Below are 24,292 nucleotides of genomic sequence, written 5' to 3'. Positions count from 1 at the left end.
GGAGAGTTTGGGGTTTTTGTTTGTTTGTTTCAAGACAAACTTTCTCTGTATACCTCTGGCTGTCCTGGAACTTGTTCTGTAGACAGGCTGTCCTCAGACTCAGCATTGTGGTTAAAGGTGTGAGCCATTCTGTTCAGCTTTATCTTGTAAAGGTTTTATTTCCAAAATCTGTGTGCAGAGATTTTTCTCTTTAAAATACAAAAACAAAAAAAAAAACTTTGCCTTTAATATGAGGTTTCACCCTGGTTTGTTTTACTGACCTTAGTTCCCTCCTTTATGTGATAGCCATTACTCTTAATTTAGCAGAAGTTTGTGAATCAAAATAGATATTTCTCTTTGTTGTTGTCATAAAAGCAAACTTATAAAAAGTTTTAAATCTTAAGAACATTGTATCTGGCATGTAAGGAACTGATGGTACCACCATGCCAGGCTTTGAAAAGAAATTTAAGAAAAAGAATATAGTTAGATTCTTTTCCTGAAAAATTTAACACACACACACACTTACTTAAATCTAGCATGGTCTCTTTTTTTTTTAATACCTCTTTTTTTTTAATACATTTTATATTTTTATTATTTTATGTATATGGGTGTTTTGGCTGTATATACATTTGTTCATCACTTTCATGCCTATTGCCCATGGAAGCCAGAAGAGGGTGTTGAATCTTCTAGAACTGGAATTGTAGATCATTATGAATGAGCCTCTACGAGGGTGCTGGGGACAGAACCTGGGTCCCCTGCCTTTTGACTACTGAGCCATCTCCTCCAGCTCCCTAATACAATCTTTTATGAAATAAGTTTAAATTAGAAATTATGTTAAATACATACGTGTGTCACACTCTCTGTCAAGACCTTATGTATAATTTCTAAGAACATAGCTTCTCCCAAATTTTTTAGGGACCACAGGTGTATGTTTCTTTTATGTGCTTCAATAGGCTGTGCTCCTATGAGTAGAGTCAACTACCACAAAGCCTGTGACAAATGTCATTGGAAACTGATCGGGGCAGTTTAGAACCGCGCACTACCTTCCGTTGGGGTGGTGGGATACAGTGTGTTAGCTCTCACGGGCTACTTACCTGCATTCTCAGAAGCACCGTGCTAGACATCTGATTATAGATAGTACCTCATGTCATCTTCCCTTTTGAGGTACCGGATAAAGCACCTTACAGATGAGAAATTCGACACTCAAGAAGACTGGGAATCTGTATGGTTAATGCCTTTCAAGAAGAATAAATTTTGATAGCTTGTGAATATATAATTGAATATAATTTTTGTAATTTTTTTTAGTTGTTCTCATTTTAGCCTTGATGTAAAAACCAGTACTAACCCACCAGGGCCTTGTTTGCTAGGCTTTGCTAATAAGCTGTGTGCTTTGAACCCCAGTTCTCTCCTGTTCTGCTGTGGAAAGTTAAAACACATCATAAACTAAAAGTCTTTTTTCCTACTTTTAAGATGTAACTGTTGCTAACTTTCTCCTATATACTTCCAGAAATTTTTAATGACCATATAATATGTATGTTTTTGTATATGTCTTCATAATGATAATGCTAACTTTCTCTATGAGAAATTTAAATTTTGTTTTATAGTGAAATATAATAGATATACTCCTAACAAAACAAAATTAATTTCTTATGCTGCTAAGATTAACTTACTTTCCCTTCTTTCTTGCTTCTGGTGTACTTTTACAATCCTTTGGGGACTTTTTTTTTTTTTTTTTTTTTTAGTTCAGAAACCATAGTAACTCAATCTCTGGGCGCAACAACTAAAATCTAATCTTGTAAGCCTTATTTAAATCTGATGCCTCCAGTGGTGAATCCTTGTGGATCCATCATGATACAGGGGAACTCTAGCAGCTACATCTTACCCCTCTGCTGCCCTGTTCCAAAAAGGGACCTAACTGTCTCTTGCTTCCTCAGTGACTTTCTTATAAGACATTTTGTTGGCAGTTGGTGTTAAAACAGTCTCACTGCTTTGACAAGGTTGGCATTGAAGCCATCCATCCTCCTAGTTACTGGGAGCACATGCATTAGCCACTGTGCCAGGCTTCATATGTAACTTTGTTATTTTGTTGTTGTTTTTGCTTTTCTTCTAAGTTTCAGTAGTCCTAAGAATGCTGCGATTATATTTCACTCATTATGTTTATTTGGATGCCCATTTAGTTTTCCTAAGGATTGTAAGTGTTGGCCACTTGATAGTTCAAAATATTCATAGTTTCCTTATCTGAAGCAAATGTTCACTAAAGGAAATTATTACAGCCCTAACAATGAAATAATCGTTTTCTCAAAGATATGGTGGAGTTGGAAGTGTACCTGAAATTTAAGAATAAGACAGAATTTGCTTTGATTTCCTGGTTTTGTTTTGTTGTTGTTGTTGTTGTTGTTGTTGTTGTTGTTGTTTTTTGTGATATGTACTAATAGAGATAAGATATCTTTGTGGAACATAGATACCATTTTATGTAAGTAATACATTTGAATTAATTAACCTGTTTTGTTTTAAGGTATATGCACCATCCCCAAATTCTGACGATTTCAACCGTGAATCTCCTAGTTACCCATCTCCCAAGCCACCAACCAGTATGTTTGCTAGCACTTTCTTTATGCAAGGTAAGCACTACCAAACAGTTGTTAGAGCAGCCAGAGCTGTCAGTGTGCTAGCTGCAGTACGAGAAAAAGGAGCATCTATGCACAGATTCAGGCAGTGCTTTTGAAGGTTTTTTTTGTTTGGTTGGTTGGTTTTGTTTTGGTCTTGATTTTTTTTCTGGAGCCAGTTAAAATTTAGCCATATAATATTCTAGGGGCATTCACTGCTAATTTTAATTTTGTTAAATTATCCAACAAATGTTTGGATTGGTTATCTAACTACTGACTGGGAAAAATAAATAAAGCTGCCATGATTGTTTTAGAATTTTAAATGACAAAAGCTAGAAGCAATACTGGTTTCTGGTTCCAGTTCTGTATCACACATAGTATTACCAACAGGAAGAGTAAGTATGGAAAACTGAGTGAGACATGTTGAGAGAAGAGTTGGTTGTTACATTTCTTCTGATTCCTGTCTGGTGAATCATTTTGTTTGTTTAGTCTTCTGTGGTTCAGTATTGTGGGAAGTTTGTATGTGGAAGCAGTCCATTGTTACATAAATGGTTTCTTGACTGTGCTTTGGGTGTGGAGTCACTGCTGACATCTCATCTGAGGCTTCACTATATAATGTAGTCACTTCTTACCTAGGCTTGCTGTGGGAGAAACCTCTCCATTCCACACTTTCAGGATGTCTGATATGATGTGTGTTGCCTATTATGGGTTAAGACCTTTGGAAGAACATCTAATCAAAAAATTAAATGCAACTTGTCCCCAGATTTCAAGTGTTTGTTAAAACTTTCTTGGTAGGAAATATGTCTTTTGAGGACATATACTTGAGTTATAATGACCGATCTATTACAGTTTGAGCTGGTTTTTTCTTACTATAAAATTTACTTCTTTTAAAATAGTAATTTGGGGCCTGGGAGGGAAAAAAATAACCTGATAGAATATTAGATTAAAGAAAGGGAATAATATCTGCAGGTATGGGTTTTGTTTCTGTTGCTGTGATAAAGTACCCTGGCAAAAAACACCCTAGAGAAGGGTGGCAATCACAGCAGGTAAGTCAAGGTGGTGGGAATGTAAACACACTGTGACACCACATCATGGTCCAGGGTAGAGGGAAGTGAGTCTGTGTGCCCATATTCTCAGCTCACTTTTTTCATTCTTAAATAGTTCAGGGAATGGACAACAAAATGGTACCTTTCACATTCCATTAACCCAATTAAGAAAACCCCTCACAGACATCCCCAGCAGGTCTGATCTAGGCAGTCTTGAATTGAATTAACTTTTCCTAAACGGTTCTAGACTGCAGCAACTGGACAGTTGAAAACACACATCATTATACTTTTTAATTTTTTTGTATGTAAACAAAAGGAAAATTCTGGCTAGAAAAACTTTGTATTTGTTTTTCTTTTCATCTTAGATGGGACCCACAGTTCTTCTGACCTTTGGAGTTCATCGAATGGGATGAGCCAGCCTGGTTTTGGTGGAATTCTGGGGACCTCCACATCCCACATGTCTCAGTCCAGTAGTTATGGCAGCCTTCATTCACATGACCGCTTGGTAGGCTATCAAATAATATTTTTTCCTCACGTGTTTCTCTTTGTATAAAAATTGATTATGCCAAAACTTCTGAACATTGACATTTTATAGGCTTTCTTTATAATTACTTTTTTCAGTATGGCTACCCTGCCACACTAATCAGTCATGGGTCTTGCTCATTTTATCCTTTTATGCAGATTGTCTAGTGTGCATTCATATATTCAGAAAATACATGCTTTTTATTCATTATTTGTATGTATGTGGGGGGAGGGAGAGCAGGGAAAAGAGCCATTGAGTGAGCAGCATGCAGCTGCGAGCTCAAACTGTCATGCATGCTAGGCAAGTGCTGCACACTAAGCAGTATCCCCAGCCTTCAGAACACATGTGATACGATCGTGTCTCTTTTCCCCTTTTCCTAGAGTTATCCTCCACACTCAGTGTCACCAACAGACATAAACACAAGTCTTCCGCCAATGTCCAGCTTCCACCGTGGTAGTACCAGCAGCTCACCATATGTTGCCGCCTCCCATACTCCTCCCATCAATGGATCGGATAGCATCCTAGGTGAGCTTCAGGGTTAGGAATACTCCTAACCTTAATTTTAGAGTTTTGTTGAAATCCATAGTGTTCAATAAAAGTTTTAGTATTTAGTTTTAATAAAGATATAAGAAGATAATTAACCTTTAAGTTCTATTAATCTAAAAACCAATAAGGAACTCATTTTTATTTTTATAGATTGTTAAATACAGCACATAAGAGTTTTCCTGATTCACTGTGATATATGAAGTCGTAAGCCAGGGTGCCCTTGAAGTCATAGGTACATGCTTAAGAAAAGAAGTAGCATTCCTCATGCTCTCCATGATTTGTTTACCTATTTGAACCATCCAGGAACCAGAGGGAATGCTGCTGGAAGCTCACAGACGGGTGATGCACTTGGGAAGGCCTTGGCATCTGTAAGTATTGGGTTTGCACATTATACTGAGTGGATTCTGTACTCATGAACTAAGGTTTAGATTTTGTGGGCAGTAAATGCCATTGTTAGAACACTTTGAACATTCTTATTCATTGAAGAGCTGTTTTTTGTTTATATTGATACATATTACTAGTTAGTTCATGCTTAACACCTCTTTCCTTACTTAAAAAAAAATCTGTTTTTGTGGCTTCATTTAAATATGTCTTCATTTAAGTGGAACAGGCACAAAGAGGAATTTGGGGAAATATGTGTGTTAAATACTTAGTGGCCCACTCAAATAAATCAAGGAGAACCAAAAAAGAAAATCCAATCTATCAAATATGAAGGAAATGCCTTATCATGGGCTTTAAGAAGATAGGAAATAGTTTTATTTATATTTTAGGGTTTTTGGTTTTTGTTTTTTGTTTTTTGTTTTTTTTTAAGAAAAAAACAATAGCTACAGCTGGCTCACTCAAAAACCAGGGTGTGGGTCTCAGAATTATTGAAAGACTTGAGCTAAATGAATAAAACTGATTCAAAGATATTTTGTAATATAGTACAGCTAGTCTTTATCACATCAAAACAATAGGGACAACAATTACAGTTCATTATATCTGACTCTTAAAATGTTACAATTAGTTTGGAATGCTCAGACCAGAAAGGAGAGAAGGGCATTTATTAATGATCTATAAAGATTCAAATCTAATTCTTGACATTTAAATTATGCTTTTTGTCTTGTAAAGTTTTTTATTAGACGATTTTTTTCTTAAGAAGTATGTCTCTTAGGATTATATTTTGTCTGAAGTGCAGTGAACTTTCTTAAATATTTGCTATTGATAGAGAAAGCAGAGCTCTGATATGTGACTGGTAGTGAGCAGCTGTTGAGCTCTTGAAGAAAGAAACCTCTTTATGTATTGTTTGAGTAAATAAACCTTTCTCTATAGCTGTTAAGTATGAGGTTTTTTTGAGAAATGAAGCCAGATCAAACTCTTCTACCATGTAGTGGAGTCCTGCACACAGTGGAGCCCAGTAAATGTTTGCTGGAGTTAATCTTGGAACACACATAATAATGGTGGTGGTACAAACCCACAGAAATGATCAACTGTGGTCTGGGTGCTTTCTAGTTGCTCAGCACCACAGTAAGCATTTTTGTGCCCTGTTTTGTTTAATTCTCAAGAAAATCCTGTAAGGTTGACATTATCACCCCCACATTATATTTGGGGGAACTGAGGTTTAAAGATTAAGTGACTTGAGCTCAAAAGATTTAAGTAGTTTGCCCTAGGAATCACTAGCTAGAAGGGGAGAGCTCATATACAGTAGGACCCACATGGAACTAGCCTCAGACTGCCCTTCTCCACTGCTTTGTGTGTCTAGGAAGTTGTGCTATAGGGATTGCCTTAGAGGTGTGCAAAATAACTAAAGAGAGTTGTCTCTACCTTTTTTTTTTTTCTTTTTCCCCACTGAAGAAAACTTGTGTAGGAAGAAATTTTCTTGGGTATTTGATTGTCATGCCATGTTTGAGTCTGCTCATCTTAGAAGATCCAACAGCAGATCGTTCATGCACATGTAAAGGAACAAGTAGCATTTGACTACTAATATTAAGCAAATTTTAAAAATAAAACTTCCATTTGGGAGTTATTTTGTTTTTCTGAGGAAAATGTATGTAAAGAAACTATGGTATGAACACACAGAACTTTGTAATGTTCTCGGTGGTCTTTCAATCTTCCTTTAGTTACTCTGACATCCTTGATTTTCCTTCCATATTATGAACAGCATGCTAGAGAAACTAGGATGGCATTTGGAAAAAAAAGTCCAAATTTACTATGAGTGGAGGCCAGGAAGAAATGTTTAATCTAGCCAGTGGGTGGGCTTTGGTTGTCATGGAAACTCATCTCTGCCATCCTGTGTTGTTACAGCCAGGTCATTCCATAAATCATTTCTGTCATAGCTGAGAGTGATACATTCCATCTGGTCCATCACTGCAGACCCTCATGTGCACATTTCCTGTCCCTTCAGCCTCCCCCTACTTCTCCAACAGCATTGTTTCTTCAGCTTTCCTTACAGACTCACATTCACATTAATAGTGTTTAGTTTTTAAAATTTACTAAAAAACAAAAACAGTGATTGAAAGAATTAGGAGAAGTGAGAGAAAGAAACTTAGGGAGGATTATATGTGCGAATCTGAATGCATATCAGAATTTTATGTTAAGTATTACAAATGGTTAGAATGCAGTATCTCTAATATAATAATAGCATCTATTTTTGATGGGAAAATACTACTGTTGTCATTAGAAGTTAATTCTAGTTCCCTAGTTGCTTTAGACGGTCTTTCATGTGTGAAACACCAGAGGGTACAACCTTTGTTCTTCAGTTTAGGTTTTAAAGAACACGCAGAATGCTGCGTGATTAAACATGTAAGGCCAGATAATGCGTTTGCAAAGGTTCTTTTATTTTAGGTTTAAGCCTGGATAATTGTGGTCTTAATCTCAGGATAGCAAGAAAGAGAATTGTACATGAAGGTATTTACACAAAGTCCCCAAAGCCCTGTGGATTGTGCACTAGTTTAGATAATAGACGTGGGTAGATAGAAGGAAAGGAAAAATCTGTGTGTCCCTGAACATTTGCCAGACAATCACCCTTTAAGACTGTGCCCATGGAGAGTTATATGGAGGAAGAAACATCTGGTTTATTTCAGTGCCTAATACCATATCAAAACATTCAGTCTTTAATTTAGAAGAGATCAAACGAGAAGACTGTTTAACTTTGTTGATTATATCAGACTTCTTTGTGATAATTTATGTTTTGATTTCTATGAGCCAGGGAGGGAAGAAGAGAGGGAGAATGTGTGTGTTTTAATCCAGAGAGTTAAATGGTCAGTAGTCTAACAAAAGAGAAGAAAATCCAGGGAAGTTGACGTTTAGAAGTAATTCATGAAATAAGTTTCTTTGTTCCTTAGACTCAATAACATTAGCATAATAAAGATTAACTGAAATGTCCAAAAGCTTCAGTGTTTAAAACCTTGGACTCTGCCTTCCAGGGTTGGGCCTGGAGCTCTCCATTGTTTCTGTTTGTCTGAAGCTCCTTTCATTAGCCTCTGGCTTTATTGGCACCCTACTGATTGGAATAGACCATGACTGATAGGAGGAGGAGCCTCATTTGCTGCAGTAAAATGAGGAATATTACCGTTTAAGTCTGGCAGAAGGTACTGGGAGTTATTCATCATTGGCCATTTAACTATGAGTGCCTGTGGGCTGCATGTAAAATGAGCTCTGACTTTGTTCCTGCCCCAAACTCAAGCCACTACCACCTCCATTTTTAACGTGACTTTTTTCTTCCTTAAACACCAATATTCAATAAACACCAATTTTCTTCCTTAAACACCAGAAAATAGAGAGAGAAATCTTCATTTAGAATGGTCTTTGCCAAAAAAGCCTGATATTTAGGATTTCTAAAGAAATCACGATTTTTATGAAATAATGTGATTCAGTTGTTTTGGTGATGGAATGAGCCTGCAGAGATACAGGCTGGTGAAGTGATCTGCCATCAGAAAGGCTTCTGTGTACCGGTATTGCTGTGCCACTCTTCCTCCCACATATGTCCTCTCTTTATGAGAGTAAGAAGTATAAACTCTGCTTTCTTCCACATAAAGGAACTCTACCCAGCATTTGACATACTTGGGGATTGCTTCATTGAAAGGGCAGTGCTGAAGAATTGGCAGTCCATTCATACCCTAGAAAGCCTGTGCCTACCTAAGTGTGAGATACACATAGCCTAGAACATTAACATTAATTCTCAGCAATCACAGAACCTCAAGACATAATTGTTCTCAAAGTTTATGCTATTTTGTGGATTTGGAGTGAGATCTATAACAAGCTCTTTCATTTTCTTGTTTCTGTTTTTTGATCCCCATTACCTAATTACTAAGGTAAAATCTGTTATTGAAAGGATCTTTTTACTGATAATTATTATAGCAAATTTCACATGCAGTTTATCACTTAATTAAAATCCCAACACCGGGAAAACAGACAAATGGATCCCCAGGGCTTGGCCAACTAGAGAGTCATGCCGGTGAGAGATCCTGTCTCAAAAATAGGGTGGACAACTCCTGGGGAACAACGCCTGAGATTGTCTTCTGACCTCCACACACATACATACACAGATTTAAAACACTGTGAAAATGGTGCATATTTATCCCAGAAACTGAGAATTGTGAATACTGATGTGTACAGAGAGAAGAGTGGGGGGCCCAAGAAGAGGGGGAGCACAGCCAGAATAAAAAAGAGAAGAGGAAAGATGGTGGGGATAGGAAGCAGAGTAGTGACTCAGAGTTGAGATGTGATCTCCTCAGCCTGTCAAGTGACAAAGCCAGCAGCCAGTGTGAGGCAGGGGACAGTGAGAGTCAGTTCAGGAGTCATTCACCAGGAAGGTCATCACCAGGCTTAAACTGCTGGTAACTAGAGAAGAAAAGGGGACTGGAGAGTAGGAGCAATGGGACATAGGTAAGCCTGAGGCCCAGAACTCATTCCAGTAGAAATTCCTAGCTCGGGCTCTTCATTTCTACCATTGCAAGCCATTATTAGCACAGTAGTGACTAGGCAAGTCTTTGAGAGTAGGAGACACAAGCACAGAAGAGCGGCAGGCTGCCATGGAGGGTGTTTCCCCAACGCTTTCACAGTTAATTCTCACAGTGAGAAGTAATGGCAGGCAGGCAGTGCAGACTAATCCGTGAGTGTGGTTGGTTTTGTGACTGTTTTCTCACTTATCTGCACCTCCCTCATCAATGCTGTATTATATACTTAATGAGTGAGCACTAGTTGCTCATAAAAGGTACATTTTATTCCTGAAGATAAGAAACAGTGATTGACAACTATAAAGATGTTGAGACATGTTTGTAAAAGTTTTAGTGTCCTTTGAGAGAAAGCTTAATTTTCACAATATACATTTCTTGGGGCTAAAGCAGACAAGTAACTTTTTAAAGGACTAAGGGGTAACTATTATATCTTCTTTGGTTAGCTTTTTAGAAAGGAGAACATAGAAAACTTTTTCAAAGGTACACAAACACCCTCTCCCCTCCCATCCCCTCCCATCCCCTTCCATTCCCTCCCATCCTCCTCCCTCCCTCACTTCCAGACAGGATTTCCTGGCTGTCCTATCCTGGAACTTGATTAACTCTGTAGTCCAGGCTGGCCTCAAACTCAAGGATTCACCTGCCTCTGCCTCCCAAGTTCTGGAATTAAAAGCCTGTGCTACCACTGCCCATCTTTTCAAAGACTTTATTTGGAAGACTTTTTGTTTGGTGGTTTTAAGTTTGGGGTATGCTTTTTGTTTGTGGTTTTTTTGGGGGGGCACAAGGGTGGGGCCTGTGTACTGGAGGAGGTGGGGTCGTTTAAGACAGGGTCTCCATGTGTAGCCTTGGCTGTCCTGGAATTTGTTATGCAGACCATACTGGCCTTAAAATCACAGAGATCCACCTGCCTCTGCCTCCCAAGTGCTAAGATTGAAGTTGTGCAGTACTTTGCCAGACTTAATGTGTAAAGGCCAGGCTTGGCAGGCCATATCTACAACTCCAGAACTTGCAGGCTAGGTCAAAAGGATCACAAAGGATCACAAACTCAAGGTCTCTCTGAGCCTATCAGGATCCTGTTTACTAACATAGACCCTGACTCAAAATACCTAGAACAAAATAACCTAAAAGACCCCACCTTTTTTTTAAGTATTTTTGTGAGATTATTGTTTTTATATTACTTCGATAATACATTATTTAAATATGGTCTACTTTTCAGGTATTTTATCTTTATAATCGATTGTTTTATTTTGAGGTAAAGACTCACCTCTCAGTATGAGCAAACCTGGCATTGAATATGTAGCCCAGATTGGCCTTTAAGTTACAGTCTCACCTCTGCCTTCCAAGTACTAGTCACAGGTGTGGGGACAACTCTCTATGGCTTATAGCTTATAGCTTGCTGTTTAGCCCAGGCTGGCTTTGAACTTGTGATCCTTCTGCCTCTGCCTCCCAAGTGTTGGTGATTGCAGAGGTGCAGCCATATTCAACCTCACATCTTGATTTTCTGCTGATAATTAGAAACTTTCCAACCACAATAATTTTAAAAATTAGGTATCTTTGTCTTTTAAACAACAACAACAACAAAACAAAAATAAAGAAATAGGGCTGGAGAGATGGCTCATTGGTTAAGAGCACTGATTGCTCTTCCAGAGGCCCTGAGTTCAGTTCCCAGCAACCACATGGTGGCTCACAATGGGATCTGATGCCCTCTTCTGGTGTGTCTGAAGAGAGTGTACTCATGAATTAAAAACAAACAAACAAAACAAAACAAAAACAACTATGTTTGGCCACATAACAAGCTTGAGGACAGCTTGTATTATTTGAATCCCTGTCTCAAAAAGAAAAAAGGAAAAAAAAATGACAATTCAAATTAAAATGGGGGGGGGGGGGGAATAGATATCTGTTATTCCTTTCACATTTGAAATTATGTAATTTCTTTGTCCTAGTTTAAAAACTGAAGCTCCTTTGGTCTCTAATTACAAAACAGTGTACAGTTTGATGAAAGTGTTGTCACTGTGAGCCTTGGGTGGTATGGCTGAGATCACAGAACAGCACCATGAACAGGTTTGTGGTTTTGCTGCTATTGTATTCTGATACATATATATCTCTTATTTTCTGGTTAGATTTATTCCCCTGACCACACAAGCAGTAGTTTTCCATCAAACCCATCAACACCAGTGGGATCTCCTTCACCTCTCACAGGTGGGTTTCTCTGTTATTCATAATATGTGTAAATTTTCTACTTGGAAAGATTTCTGAGTCAACAAAATTTCAATAAAATCCTATTTAAATTATGAAAATATTCTGACTTTGCTATACTTTGAAGAAATATTGAATTATTTATATGTATCTTCCTAGGTTTTTAAATAATGTGATGGTTTCTAATAACAATTGTTGTAGCTGGGTGGTGGTGACACATGCCTTTAATCCCAGGCAGAGGCAGGCAGATCTCTGAGTTCGAGGCTAATCCTGGTTCCAGGACAGCCAGGGCTACACGATAAACCCTGACTAAAAACAAACAAAAGCCTTTGACTACTAGGCTTTTCACCTTTTCTATATGAAAACTTACCAGGGGATGATAATGCTGGGTGAGCAGCATTGGTGGGGCTGCCTAAGTGGTTCACTTTATTTTCCTTTCTCCTGATTCTTTTTTTGGTTTTTCGAGACAGGGTTTCTCTGTATGGCCCTGGCTGTCCTGGAACTCACTTTGTAGACCAGGCTGGCCTCAAACTCAGAAATCCGCATGCCTCTGCCTCCTAAGTGCTAAGATTAAAGGCATGCACCACCACCACCCGGCCCTTTCTCCTGATTCTTTTTTTTTTTTTTTTTTAAGATTTATTTATTTATTATATGTGAGTACACTGTAGCTGTCTTAAGACACACCAGAAGAGGGCTTCAGATCTCGTTATGGATGGTTGTGAGCCACCATGTGGTTGCTGGGATTTGAACTCCGGACCTTTGGAAGAGCAGTCGGGTGCTCTTACCCACTGAGCCATCTCACCAGCCCTCTCCTGATTCTTAACATTAATTTTGATAAGTTCTAGAACTATCCTATGGGATGAATTTGTTGAGATACTATAATTATAAGTGATAATATTTATTAGGATTAAGTAAAATAATGTGAAAATATCTTTCAAACAATAATCTTAAAACTTTACCCATATTTTTCTAAGCAACTTTGGAGGGGTTGGACTTGCTGGAGAAAAATGCTTTGAAAAAGAGGTGTTACTGGACGAGTGAATTGGATCACTACATCCCTGCCTCACCAGTCAGCCTCAGCAGCAGCTCTGCTTTCCCAGTCTGGCCACAGTTACATCCAGCCTTATGCTGGGTTTCTTAAAGTCACAGCTTTTGCTGTCACCTGTGCTTTGTGTCAGCCACATTCCAGGGTGGACATGCTGAGCTACAGCAGCTGCTTCAGGCTAGTAGCAGTCTGTGCCACTTTTTCAGACTTCATGGCTTCAGCTGTCTAGTAAATGCTAAGCAGCTGTTGCCCACATAGGCAAGAAGATGAAAGACCCATTGACTTAGAGTTGTTGTGTAACAGGGCTGAAGTTACAGAGAGAAGGATGAAACTTAGCCCTGCTCACTATCTTGGCACTGTTTTACCAAAATTCTCAGCATAATTTTTGCCACAGCCCGTTTTTACACTTTGTTATATGACTTGTCTGCCTTTACTGTACTTACTAATCATGGGAGAGGAGCCGGGAGCTCAGCCTCTAAGAAGGCATGAGTGAAACTGAGAATGGTTAAGTCAAGTCTGAGGTCTCCTCCATTGGTGAGGCTTAGCTGATGATACTCTTTTTCCTGTAACTCAGGTAACGAATCAAAATGTAGACTGCTGATTGTATGGTGGTGAACCTCCTTTGAATTCAGCAGTCATAGAGAACCGTTTGCACGTGATGCTGCTGAAACACCAAATTAGTGTATTTATAAAGGCACATCTCCTGCTTCTCTGTCTAGTGTGCTTGTCTCTACTTCCCTTGTTTACTGAGAACACCCACACCATGAAAGAACAGAGACCTGGTGAGAGGAAAAGCTCTAGATGATAAACATTCAAAGTCAAAAGAAAAGGAAACAGCAAACCAGCTCTCCTGCTGTGGAGATTGCTTTGTACCTTATGTGGCCTTGATGGAGTTATCCCCAGTTAGCCCTGTTTCCTGTGTTCAACCAACAGTCAGATTCACCACAGGATCTGTGAGCATAGACCCACAGGCAACAGATTCCCACAGGCAGCTTCATGGTTGTCATTCTTGAATAAATACACCTTATCTTCCTCCAGAGCTTTCCAAACCAGAAGCATGCATTTTTATGTATTTTTATGAGGAAGCCTCTGAGACACTGTACCAATGGCTGGGCTGGAAGTCGCCAATATAGACCAAAATGACCTTCAACTCTGCCTGCCTCTGCCTCCCAGGTGTTGGGCTTAAAGGCCTGTGAGCACTTGTTCTTAAGTGACAAGAAGCCCATAGCTGGATAGCTAGAAATCTGCATATCAGAGTTCCTGCTTTGTCTTCTAGCAGATCCTTCTGACAGCTTTGAGACACCACAAACAGTAACCAGTAGAAGAAAAGAAGACCTTTTTTTTTAACCGTGTCTTTTAAGAAATCTTTCCAGAAACCTCTCCTATAGACTTAACCTCATGTTTCATTGGCCATCACGGGGCCTGCCTCAGTTGCCTGCATCTCCAATAGAACTGACATGTTTATCTTAGGTGTTAGGATTTATTCAGAGTTGGAATAGAATTATTCTGTGCCATTCAGACAGAACAGGCCTACCCTTCAGCCCTTGAACAAACTTAGTACTTTGGCAAGAAGGTGAAAGGGAAATGGCTGTGCCTACTACAGTTCGGAAGTGGCACAACATTTATGTTAGGCAAATATGTTCAGTATGGGAGCTTGGGAGGCAAGCAAGCAGAACATTCCTTGACTTTCTTTACCTTCATATGGAATATAGATGGGGAATGTCTGTAATGTTAGAACCTTGTACCAGTTCTCAGAACCTCACACTAAAAGTTAAGTCTAAGTTTATGTTAGTTTAATCAAAACATTATGTTGTGTACATCGTCTGTGAGCATGCCCAGTGTAAAATACTTGCCTTATTTGAGCAAGTTTCCAGTCGAGATGAGAAAATACAATGAAAATAAAGCACAGAACTGACACTGAGTTGTGGTCAGGTTAGGGCACAGGTTTCATGAAGTGAAATTTAATAAGAGGAAAGTGGCTTTTGTGAGTATAAAGGGAAGAGCACAGTACAGATCTGCATATGAGAAAGTGCCTGCCCTCCTCTTCTAGTCATTTGCTGAGAGGGTGACTGGGTGTGTTCTGGTAAACTGTAAGCATTAGGATTCCAGTAGGGTAGGGTGGAGGCCCATGAAGGCTTGAGTTTAGGGTGAGGTTACAAAGAGAAACTATTGGGGGCCTGAAGTAAGAGAAATAACTGGAGCCACAAGTTGTGCACTCAGGAGGCAGAAGGCAGGTGGATCTCTATGAGTTTGAGGCCAGCCTGGTCTACATAGCAAGTTCCAGGCCACCCACAGGTACATAGTAAGACACTGTCTTAGAAACAAGAGAAAGAGAGAACTAGCAAATGAACTAAAAAAAAAAAAAAAAAAAAAAAAGCCTAGAAGTACCCTGAGCTATACAGGAGGGTGTGTCCATTCTCTTAGTTTATGAACCAGTTCTACTCCCTAAGCCCTGATGCGAGTAGGAGCAGATCAGAAACACTGCATACATTTACATTATTCCCAGAAATAATTCAGCTCTAACCCTGGTCACTACCTAGCTTGCTTCTTTTAATTGTTCAATAAATTTTAACAAGTGAATTCTCTACAATTCTTCTAAACTAAGATCTATATTTTAGAGTGGCTAGTTAGTAAACAAACAACCACAGGACAGTTACAGAAATTATTTCCCCCAAAGTATGTGGTCTCCTTGTGGACATGTCCATCACCAAACATAAAGTGATGTGCTCAGGCAGGGAAGATAGCCTATTCTAAGTCACACCAAGACTTCCAGCTCCTATGTGCAGCAGTTGGTAATTACATGCTAGAGGCACCAGTATGATTCTAAATTTAACCTGTGTATTTTGCCCTCATGCTAATTTTACAAAGATATGAAGCTACAGCTCTATCTAATATCAGATGCATGCTAGCTAACATTATGGTGTGTCTAGAATCTGATCCCCACCCCACTCAGAGGTCTCATTCATAGCTAATAAGGCACCAATACTCCAGACTGCCAAGATTTTTATATATTTACTGGTTGTTGTAGTTGTTGTTGTTACATTTGAATCTATACACAGAAGGAGATGCTATTAATGTTCCATCCCAAGAAAGACATTTAGCTTGGTGACACACTTTCATATCTCTTAAGATCATCTTTATAAGACAGATTAAGGTAAAAGTGATTGTTTCTTATATTTTTGTCTGTAGCCCTCATAGGGATCAAACCCAGGGACTTGCACTTTCTAGGCAAGCATTCTACCACTGAACTACATCCCCAGCCTCCACTAAGTGCCTGTACTCTCAATTTTACCAGATAATGATGGTGATTTCTGAACTAGCTTTATCTTATATAACTGTATGTTACCCCATTTGTGATCAACCATATAAAATATTTGGTTACTACTATAGTTATAAAACCTTTGATCATGAAATACAGCTCAGAATTTGTATGACGTTCAAAAAGATAACTGTCACTGATTTAGCCCTGCTAATATTCTACTTTAACTTTGTGATGTAACAGTGGATAGCCCAGTTTATAACAACAACAGCAGCAGCAGCAGCAGCAATAATAATTATAACAATAATAATAATAACAGTAATAATAATGTCGATGGCCCAGTCGATAACAATACTAACAACAAAGTAAGTTTAAGTATGTGTATTGGGGGGGGGGAGGTGAGACAGGGTTTCTCTGTATAGCCCTGGCTGTCCTGGAACTCACTTTGTAGACCAGGCTGGCCTTGAACTCAGAAATCCACCTGCCTCTGCCTCCCGAGTGCTGGGATTAAAGACATGCACCACCACGCCCGGCAAGTATATGTATTTTTTATATATAGTTAAATGGATGATATTTTAGCAGTAGATACTTGCATGGTTTGTTTATATCACTATCTAAAAATAGCTAGGGAATATAGTTAAAGTGTGATAGAACATTGACCTAACATGTTTGAGTCCCTGGCTCAGTTCCCAACATGCACATACAGTCTTCTGGGTACAGATTTCTCATGTGAATGATGCAATGTGTCCCCCTGCATCCTCAAAGCTAAGCTCATGAGGAACCACAGAAGCTGCCTGCTTTGCAAAGCATTTGTGTGCCTACGGGCTGTCAATGTCTTCAAACATTTCAGAACACCTCATATGATATGGCTCCTGTCACAGGAGTTGGAAGAAGATTGGGCCAAAATGATTGGAATTATTTTTTTGTTTCAATGATTTGGGGTCTTTAGCTTATGATAACTCCTCACCTAAAAAATTTTTAGCTGGTGCACCCAGTGCATTTTATTTTAGCCTTTAAAACTGCTTTATCTGTGTACTGTCAGAAGATGCACATGAACATGTGTATGTATCTCTTTAAGTTGAGAAATGCTACTTCATTTGGAAATGTGCTCCCTCCCCGAAGGAAAAAACAGTTATCAGCTATTACAGCAGTTATTGTAGCAGCAATCACAGCAGCATTGCTACTCAATTGAAACCCAGCCAGAGCGTGGTGGCACACACCTTCAATCCCAGCACTTGGGAGGTAGAGGAAGGTGGATCTATGTTGTGATTTTTCAGGTCACCCAAGGCTACATAGTGAGATCCTGTCTCAAATGGAAAAAAAAAAAAAAGCCAGTTATGAGATGTATATGGTTAAGCAAATTATGGTACAGAGAAACAGGTAATATTAATGTCATCATTTATCAAAGACTGTAAAGCCATGGTGGAGAAGCAAACATTTTTTTAAAGGATGTACATGTATGTAGATAAAGTCTAAAGAATATATTATTTTCTTATATTTTTAATATATTTTCCTGGGAATTTTACAGGTTTTTTTCCTGTTTACTCAATTTACTAAATTGGCATATAAATAATGAAAAGAATTGTCCAATGTTTTATGCTTATAAGCTGCTAATAATATGCTGAAGGGTAAACAAGGTTGACATTATTTATGATTAATAAGTATCTTTACCCTTTGCTTAACATTACTATGACACATTGTTAATCCATTCATGTGAATGCTTTTTGGTTTAACAGGTACCAGTCAGTGGCCCAGAGCTGGAGGGCAAGCTCCTTCATCTCCAAGCTATGAAAACTCACTTCACTCCCTGGTAAGGATATTCCACTGATCTTTACAGTTGTTATAGAATTTTGCTTTATAGTACAGAAGAGTTTTTTTTTGTTGTTGTTGTTGTTGTTCTTGTTGTTTTTTTTATTGTTGTTGGTAGTGGTTTTCTTGTTGTTACTAAATCTTATGTAACAATGAAGAAGCAGTAGGCTAGCATTACACACTAATTCTTTGCTACCACATGACCTGATTTAGAAGACAATATGACATTTTGGGTATCCTTATTGACATCTGCTTTTTGGGATATTAGATTTGTCCAGGTAACTGGACTTAAAGGAGTATGAAGGATTTCTGTTTTTTGAAAAATATGCTTTAATCTTTCTATACTGTCAGTGTTTAGATGTAAGAGGAAATTTACCCAAAAAAAAGACACTTAAAAATCAAATCTATTGTTTCATAATGATTATATTTATATTAGACTTTAAATTTATGTATTACTATCATTGAAGTTTTTCTGATATTTTCTTGTAATAAAAATGTACAAATCAAGCAAGTACAACATTGCTTGTCAGACAAGTAGGACAGTAGAGGAGCCATCTTGGTTCTAGTGCTCCAAGGTGGAGAATCTGTGAGAGAATGTTTACTACTGTTGCTTTGGTATGTTTACATTTATAACCCAGAATCACAAAATATAATAAAAAAATAAGCAAATGCATGTGATCTGGTGAAATTCTAAGTCATATATCATTCAGTAATTCTATGTTCCAAACAGAAACACTCTTTTCCTGTGCCTAACAAAATATTGTAAGTTGAGGGAACATTGTCTTCTCCCATATTTTGCAAGGAACCCCAAGCATTGTGTGCCGTTTAGATGCTAACCTTGTGAGTCCCTATTAAATCTCAACCTTTTCAGAACTCAGTACAAGTAGATCTTGCAGACCTCCACATTAACTTTACTAACAGGTTACCAACAAGCACATCAGCTATTTCCTCGACTCTGTTGGAGTTAATCTTAACCTGTGCTTTGCCTCCTGTTCTGTCTTGACTTTGCCAGAAAAATCGAGTTGAGCAGCAACTTCACGAGCATTTGCAAGATGCAATGTCCTTCTTAAAGGATGTCTGTGAGGTACTATTTCATTTAGATGGTGCCTTTTTTGTGTGTTTCAATTACTCATACGCCCCTTACTCATTTAAAATGATCAAGCTGTACAGACTCCAACACTGAGCATTGCAGCTCTTGTAGCAGTGTGTAGAAGTAGACTTTTGTCTTGTTTATAATGACTTCCTTTTAGAGCTGTACTGGCATGTGCTTTTGGTTTTCAGAATTCTAATGTGTTTGTGTATAAAGCATGTGTGACCCATGGGTAGTGGATGTCTTTCCTTCAGTTTTGCTAAAGAGCTTAGCTGGATATGTACACCATTGAAGATAGGTGTGTTCTACTCACCTAAAACTTAAGCTAAATAGATTTGAGTGCCTTTCCCCAAATTGACATCTTTCAGAGACCATTGTACAGTTTTTCCCTTTCTATCAGCTGTAATTGAGTATTGACATAGAAGACTTCATACATTATAGAAGCTAAAAGAAATAACCTCATGATAGATTGGTAAATTCATCTTCTAAAGCAGTGACTTGTGTCTGCAGCTTTGAAAATTCATCATAGTCTGAAAAGAGCTGCCTTTTTTTGTTGTTGAAGTTCAGGTAGTCGGTTTTGAAACTAGTTGATACTGCATTGCACTTGCTGCCTTCTATATATCCCTGAATAGAAGATGTAGCAGCTTAGTAAATTGAATAGATACACTGCTGGTAACTCCTCTCCTCCCCCGTGTTGTTTTCAACCCTTACAGCAGTCTCGAATGGAAGACCGCTTAGACAGGCTGGATGATGCTATCCATGTGCTACGGAACCATGCAGTTGGACCTTCTACCAGTCTGCCGACCAACCACAGTGATATACACAGTTTGCTGGGACCATCCCATAATGCATCAATTGGAAACCTCAATTCAAACTATGGAGGATCAAGCCTTGTTACAAATAGTCGATCAGCTTCGATGGTAAATCATGGTCATCTTATATGCAATAATCCATGTTATCCTAATTTTTTTTTCATGAAATTTTGGAGAAAAGAGTTGGCAGGAGGAACACCTCTTGAATTGAAAGTTAAAAGGAGCCCTTTAAGTTTTCCTTTATTGTCTTCAGTAGAGTCCGTGGCTGCTGTTAGGCCTGCCAAATTCTGCTGTGGCCACGTACAAAAAGAAGAAACTTTAGTACAGAGATCTGTTAGCTTTAGCCAGGTCTTTTTTCCTGATATGTAATTGGAATGGCAGTGTATGCCTTGGATAGCAAATAGGAAGAATGAATAGCATAGAGTGTGTCGTGAGAGACTGAGTTTTACAAGCCCCATCTAGCTGGGGCCGTGTCACAGGCCTGTCATCTCAGCTATTCCAGAGACTCATCCAGGAGAAGAGCAGGTTCAAGGCCAGTTTGGGGAACCTGTGAGACCCTATTTCAAAGTAAAAAGGAGGCTGGAGATGTGGCTCAATGGTAGAGCACATCTGTATTATATATGAGGCCTTAGGTTCAGTCTTCAGTACCACAGTTTAGAAAAACATCCTAGTCTAGGAAGGCATTTTCTTAATTCAGAAAAATTTTCTGGACTAGGAAAGCTGTTTGTTACTATCTGGAATTTGACTTCAGTTACAAAAAAGTTTAAAAGTGAAACTTAATTTGTATAGGTACAAATTTAGCCTCTTTCCCAAGTAAAGGGGAAAAACTGGTATAAGGGAGCAATTTTATATTAATCCCCTCAGAATAAAATAATTTAATCCATTTTTTTAAAACATGATAAGAATAGACTTCTAAAATCATATATGTCAAAAAAATCTGTGTTGAATATCTTGCATTAGTTTTTTTATCCAAATTGTCTTTTAAAGATTCATTTTGAGCCTGCTGAATAACTGATACCATGTGTTTGCATGTTTATTCCGTGGTTTTTAAAGTTCATTGAATGCTACAAAATATTTTTCTGTGAAACAGATTTTGAGCTATGGGATCAAGGGCTAAAATTTGGGTATCGCCACAGCACTTAAGTGCTCTGATGCTGGGGGCCTAGTTTCTGTAGAGTAGGATTGGTGCTAAGTCCCCACATTCATATGTCTGACTGCCACATAAATTCATATTAGACCTCCACATAAAGCAGCAAACAGCTGCCTGGTCTCTGATCTCAGTATTTCCACCTTGGGCCCTAGCAGTTAGGGATGTTATTTTCTGCTTTGTTTTGTTATTGTTATTGTTTTGTCTTGGGTGTCAGAAAATATTGAATTCTTAACTACCTTCTAAATAGGTTTTGCTGATAAACTAATATAAAAACACTTGAAAATTATTAAACTCACATATGAATTGTCAATGCCATAACTATTAGAAAAAAAGTTGAGCCAGACTTGGTGACACATGCCTTTAATCCCAGCACCTGAGAGGTAGAGGCAGGTAGATATCTAAATTCAAGGCCAGCTACATTGAGAAATCTTGTCTCAAAAAGAAAAAATTTTAGTGGTATAATAAAACTAGTAACATGGCACTTTGCAGCTATAAATATAGAAAAGCAGATTATTAGTAAGTTGCTGATAGACTAGAGAGTGACTTGAAAATCATATTCTTGAATCTCAGGTTGGCCTTACTGATAGCATTTGCAATTTGTATTTCTCCCCTTTTAAACATTTTATCTTCTTGCTATTAATAAGACACTCACTTTGTAGTCCCTGCTGGCCTCGAACTCACAAAGGTCTGCCTGCACCTGCCTCCCAATGTAGAGATACTCTGATGAGGAAAATTCTGTATAATATTATACAGAGGGGTCTTCTAAAGGGTAGTGTGAGTCTGGCTCTGTGGGAGCACCATTCAGGCCATGGCAGTTAAGCCCAAGCTGTTGCGCAGTGTGTATCACGATTTTGTCAGTTCTTACTATCTTTAGAGGGCACAGGACTGCTAAATACATTGCCTCCGGTGTCTAACCAGGTCTCTGCCTTATACATATGCAGTCAGCAGTACTTTAGTTATAGAGATCATACATTGCTTCAGGGCTTATACTCAGAAAGCATCTGACACAATCTGACCCCCTTGGAGAGCCAGTGCTCATCTCTTATCCTCCCAAGGTCAGCTTGTTAGCTGTGAGTCTGACTTAAGACCAAAGACAGCTAGGCACAGCCTTGCTCATGTGCTTAAGACCCACCTTGTACTCACAAGATGTTTGATTTAGAGAGACATTTTTGTGTCTATTTCATTCAGCTTCAAGAATCTCTTTTTATTGTCCTTCACAAACATATAGTCTAATTGTGAAAAGAAAAACTGGTTTTAGGTACCAAAACTACTTTCCATACTTTTTCTTTAACAGTAAAAATTTGTGTTTGACATCTAAGAATAGTTATTTGTAAAATGACCACAGAAGTAATGTTTATTGTAGGATTTATAAGTATCTTTCTTAAAAACATTTCATTTTCATCACTCCCTTTACAACTCAGAGTAGTTATCCTGATGACACAAGTATCTTCAGAAACTCACCAGACCTTTAAATACTGTTTTGTTTGTGCAGTGGGTTTATTCTAAGAGCATCACTGTAGGTGAGTATCCCAACTGTAGGTTTAAACATGATACTGCTTTCTTTTCTAGCATTTGGAAAAGTCTGAGCTTACATTCACCGTGAAGGGAAAGAAAGGAATGGTAGCTATCTTAGGCTTTGCATACTATATGATCTCTGTCACACTGCTTGACTCTGTGTGGTGAAAATAAGGATTGAGTCTAAGGCATGCTTGATGGGAAAGCAGTCCACTATCGAGCTCCACCTGCATCCCTACAGCAACTCAGCTCTGACACTGTAAAATAAAGGAGCCTTTGACAAGATGAGGGAAAAGAACGCAACTAAATTATAGTATCATTATTACAGAGATGGGGTCCTTTTTTTAAACAAACAAACAAACAAACAAGATTTATCCATGGACCTACTGTGTCGGTTCCTTACTTTGATCATAAATTGACTTATCAGTATATAAAATCGGGGTTGGTATGGTTTTGATTTGGGGTTTGGGTTTTCTTTTTTGTACTTATTTGTTTTCCTTTTTCTTGATTTTTTTTTCCCCCTCTTTGAGATAAGGTCTCAACTCTGTATTCTTGGCTGGCCTGGAATTCACTATATAGACTAGGTTAGCACTGGTCTTGAACTTAGATCCTGCCTCTGCCTCCTAAGTGCTGGAATTAAAAGATGTAAGCCTCCACATCAGCCACTACTTTGGATGTTTTAAGATAAACCAAGATGCACTGAAATGGAAGAAAAGTTGATGACATAAATGAAAACAACCTAGCAGAACATGGGGGGATGGGGGTCGTGGGGACTGGACCAGCCAGTATCAGATAGGTGATAACAGTAGCTCATCTTCTGGGCCTATAAAGCAAATAGATTAGTAAGCAAGATGACTGTTAGTGTAAAGTCTATGCATCATTTAACTAAACCAAAGTCCCTCTAGGTCTGTGTGGTCTGGAGGGGGTACAGACACACCTTTAATGCCAGGAGACAGAGGCTAGGAGATCCCCTAAATTCAAGGCCAGTACGGCATAGAGCAAGTTTCAGGTTAAGAAAGCTTAGATCCAGGCATGGTAGTACATGCCTTTAATCCCAGCACTCAAGAGACAGAGACATGCAAACCTAGTTCTAGTCCATCAGTTCTGTTCAGTCAGTTGAAGTCAGTGCAGTGGAGCAAAGTTAGTCAGTTCAGTTGAGTCAGTGAGATGAGAGTCTGTGGAGTAGAGTTCAGAGGCAATTTTTATAGGGACAGTTTTACAGAGACAGGTTACAAAGAGAGACAAGTTAGACACAGGTGAAGACAGACGAGCCAGAAGATTAGAACAGATTGCCAGAGTTAGTTTGAGGTCAAGCAGAGCAATTTGGAGAAGGTTTTAGGCCGGAACAGGTAAGGTGAACAAGCCAGCCAGACTTCAGAAAGAACTAGAAAAGGTGAGTTCTAAATGACAGTTACATCAGGTGAGTAAAGATTACTTTTACACGAATTAAAGAGGTTTAGTCACAAAGGGGTTTTAACATATTCTAGCTATGTAATGAACATAGAAATTAAATTATCTGAGAGATAAATTACATTTTATAAAAAGAGCTGGGAATGAAGGATCCCTCTTGTTTAAATAATTGGGGTAGCCTTCAGACATCTTTTTAATGTTTGCTTTTAATTTTAGAATTATTTTCATTTACTTAATTTACTACTCTCTATTTATATTTTTTTATTTCTCCATACCTGCCTTAGTCAAATATAAAACATGAGTCTGTCTTATGCACATTAAAGAGATTTATATTCACTTTAAAATAGGGTTCAGAAATACTGAAATATCAGA

At 38.4% G+C, this 24,292-nt stretch overlaps 1 protein-coding gene across 10 annotated transcripts in view; it reads left to right on the top strand.

The window, feature by feature from the left end:
- Tcf12 (transcription factor 12) overlaps positions 1 to 24,292 on the top strand; it is a 269,146-nt gene that overhangs the window by 224,378 nt on the left and 20,476 nt on the right. For 4 of the 10 annotated variants that reach the window (XM_021172003.3, XM_085844775.1, XM_085844773.1 and 1 more), the window contains 8 exons: positions 2,495 to 2,600; positions 3,997 to 4,136; positions 4,535 to 4,679; positions 5,004 to 5,068; positions 11,755 to 11,833; positions 17,871 to 17,944; positions 18,956 to 19,027; positions 19,747 to 19,953. In XM_021172003.3, the coding sequence (XP_021027662.3) occupies positions 2,495 to 2,600; positions 3,997 to 4,136; positions 4,535 to 4,679; positions 5,004 to 5,068; positions 11,755 to 11,833; positions 17,871 to 17,944; positions 18,956 to 19,027; positions 19,747 to 19,953 (888 nt within the window). The remainder of the gene's footprint in view (positions 1 to 2,494; positions 2,601 to 3,996; positions 4,137 to 4,534; positions 4,680 to 5,003; positions 5,069 to 11,754; positions 11,834 to 17,870; positions 17,945 to 18,955; positions 19,028 to 19,746; positions 19,954 to 24,292) is intronic. The other 6 variants (XM_029481236.2, XM_085844776.1, XM_021171999.3 and 3 more) reach the window with 3 other exon arrangements.

Source organism: Mus caroli, unplaced genomic scaffold (assembly GCF_978045245.1).
Source record: "Mus caroli unplaced genomic scaffold, Mus_caroli_1 scaffold_11, whole genome shotgun sequence".
Lineage (NCBI taxonomy): Eukaryota > Metazoa > Chordata > Mammalia > Rodentia > Muridae > Mus > Mus caroli.
Note: the sequence above shows the minus strand (reverse complement) of the source record. Positions and strands in the feature narration are given on the sequence as shown.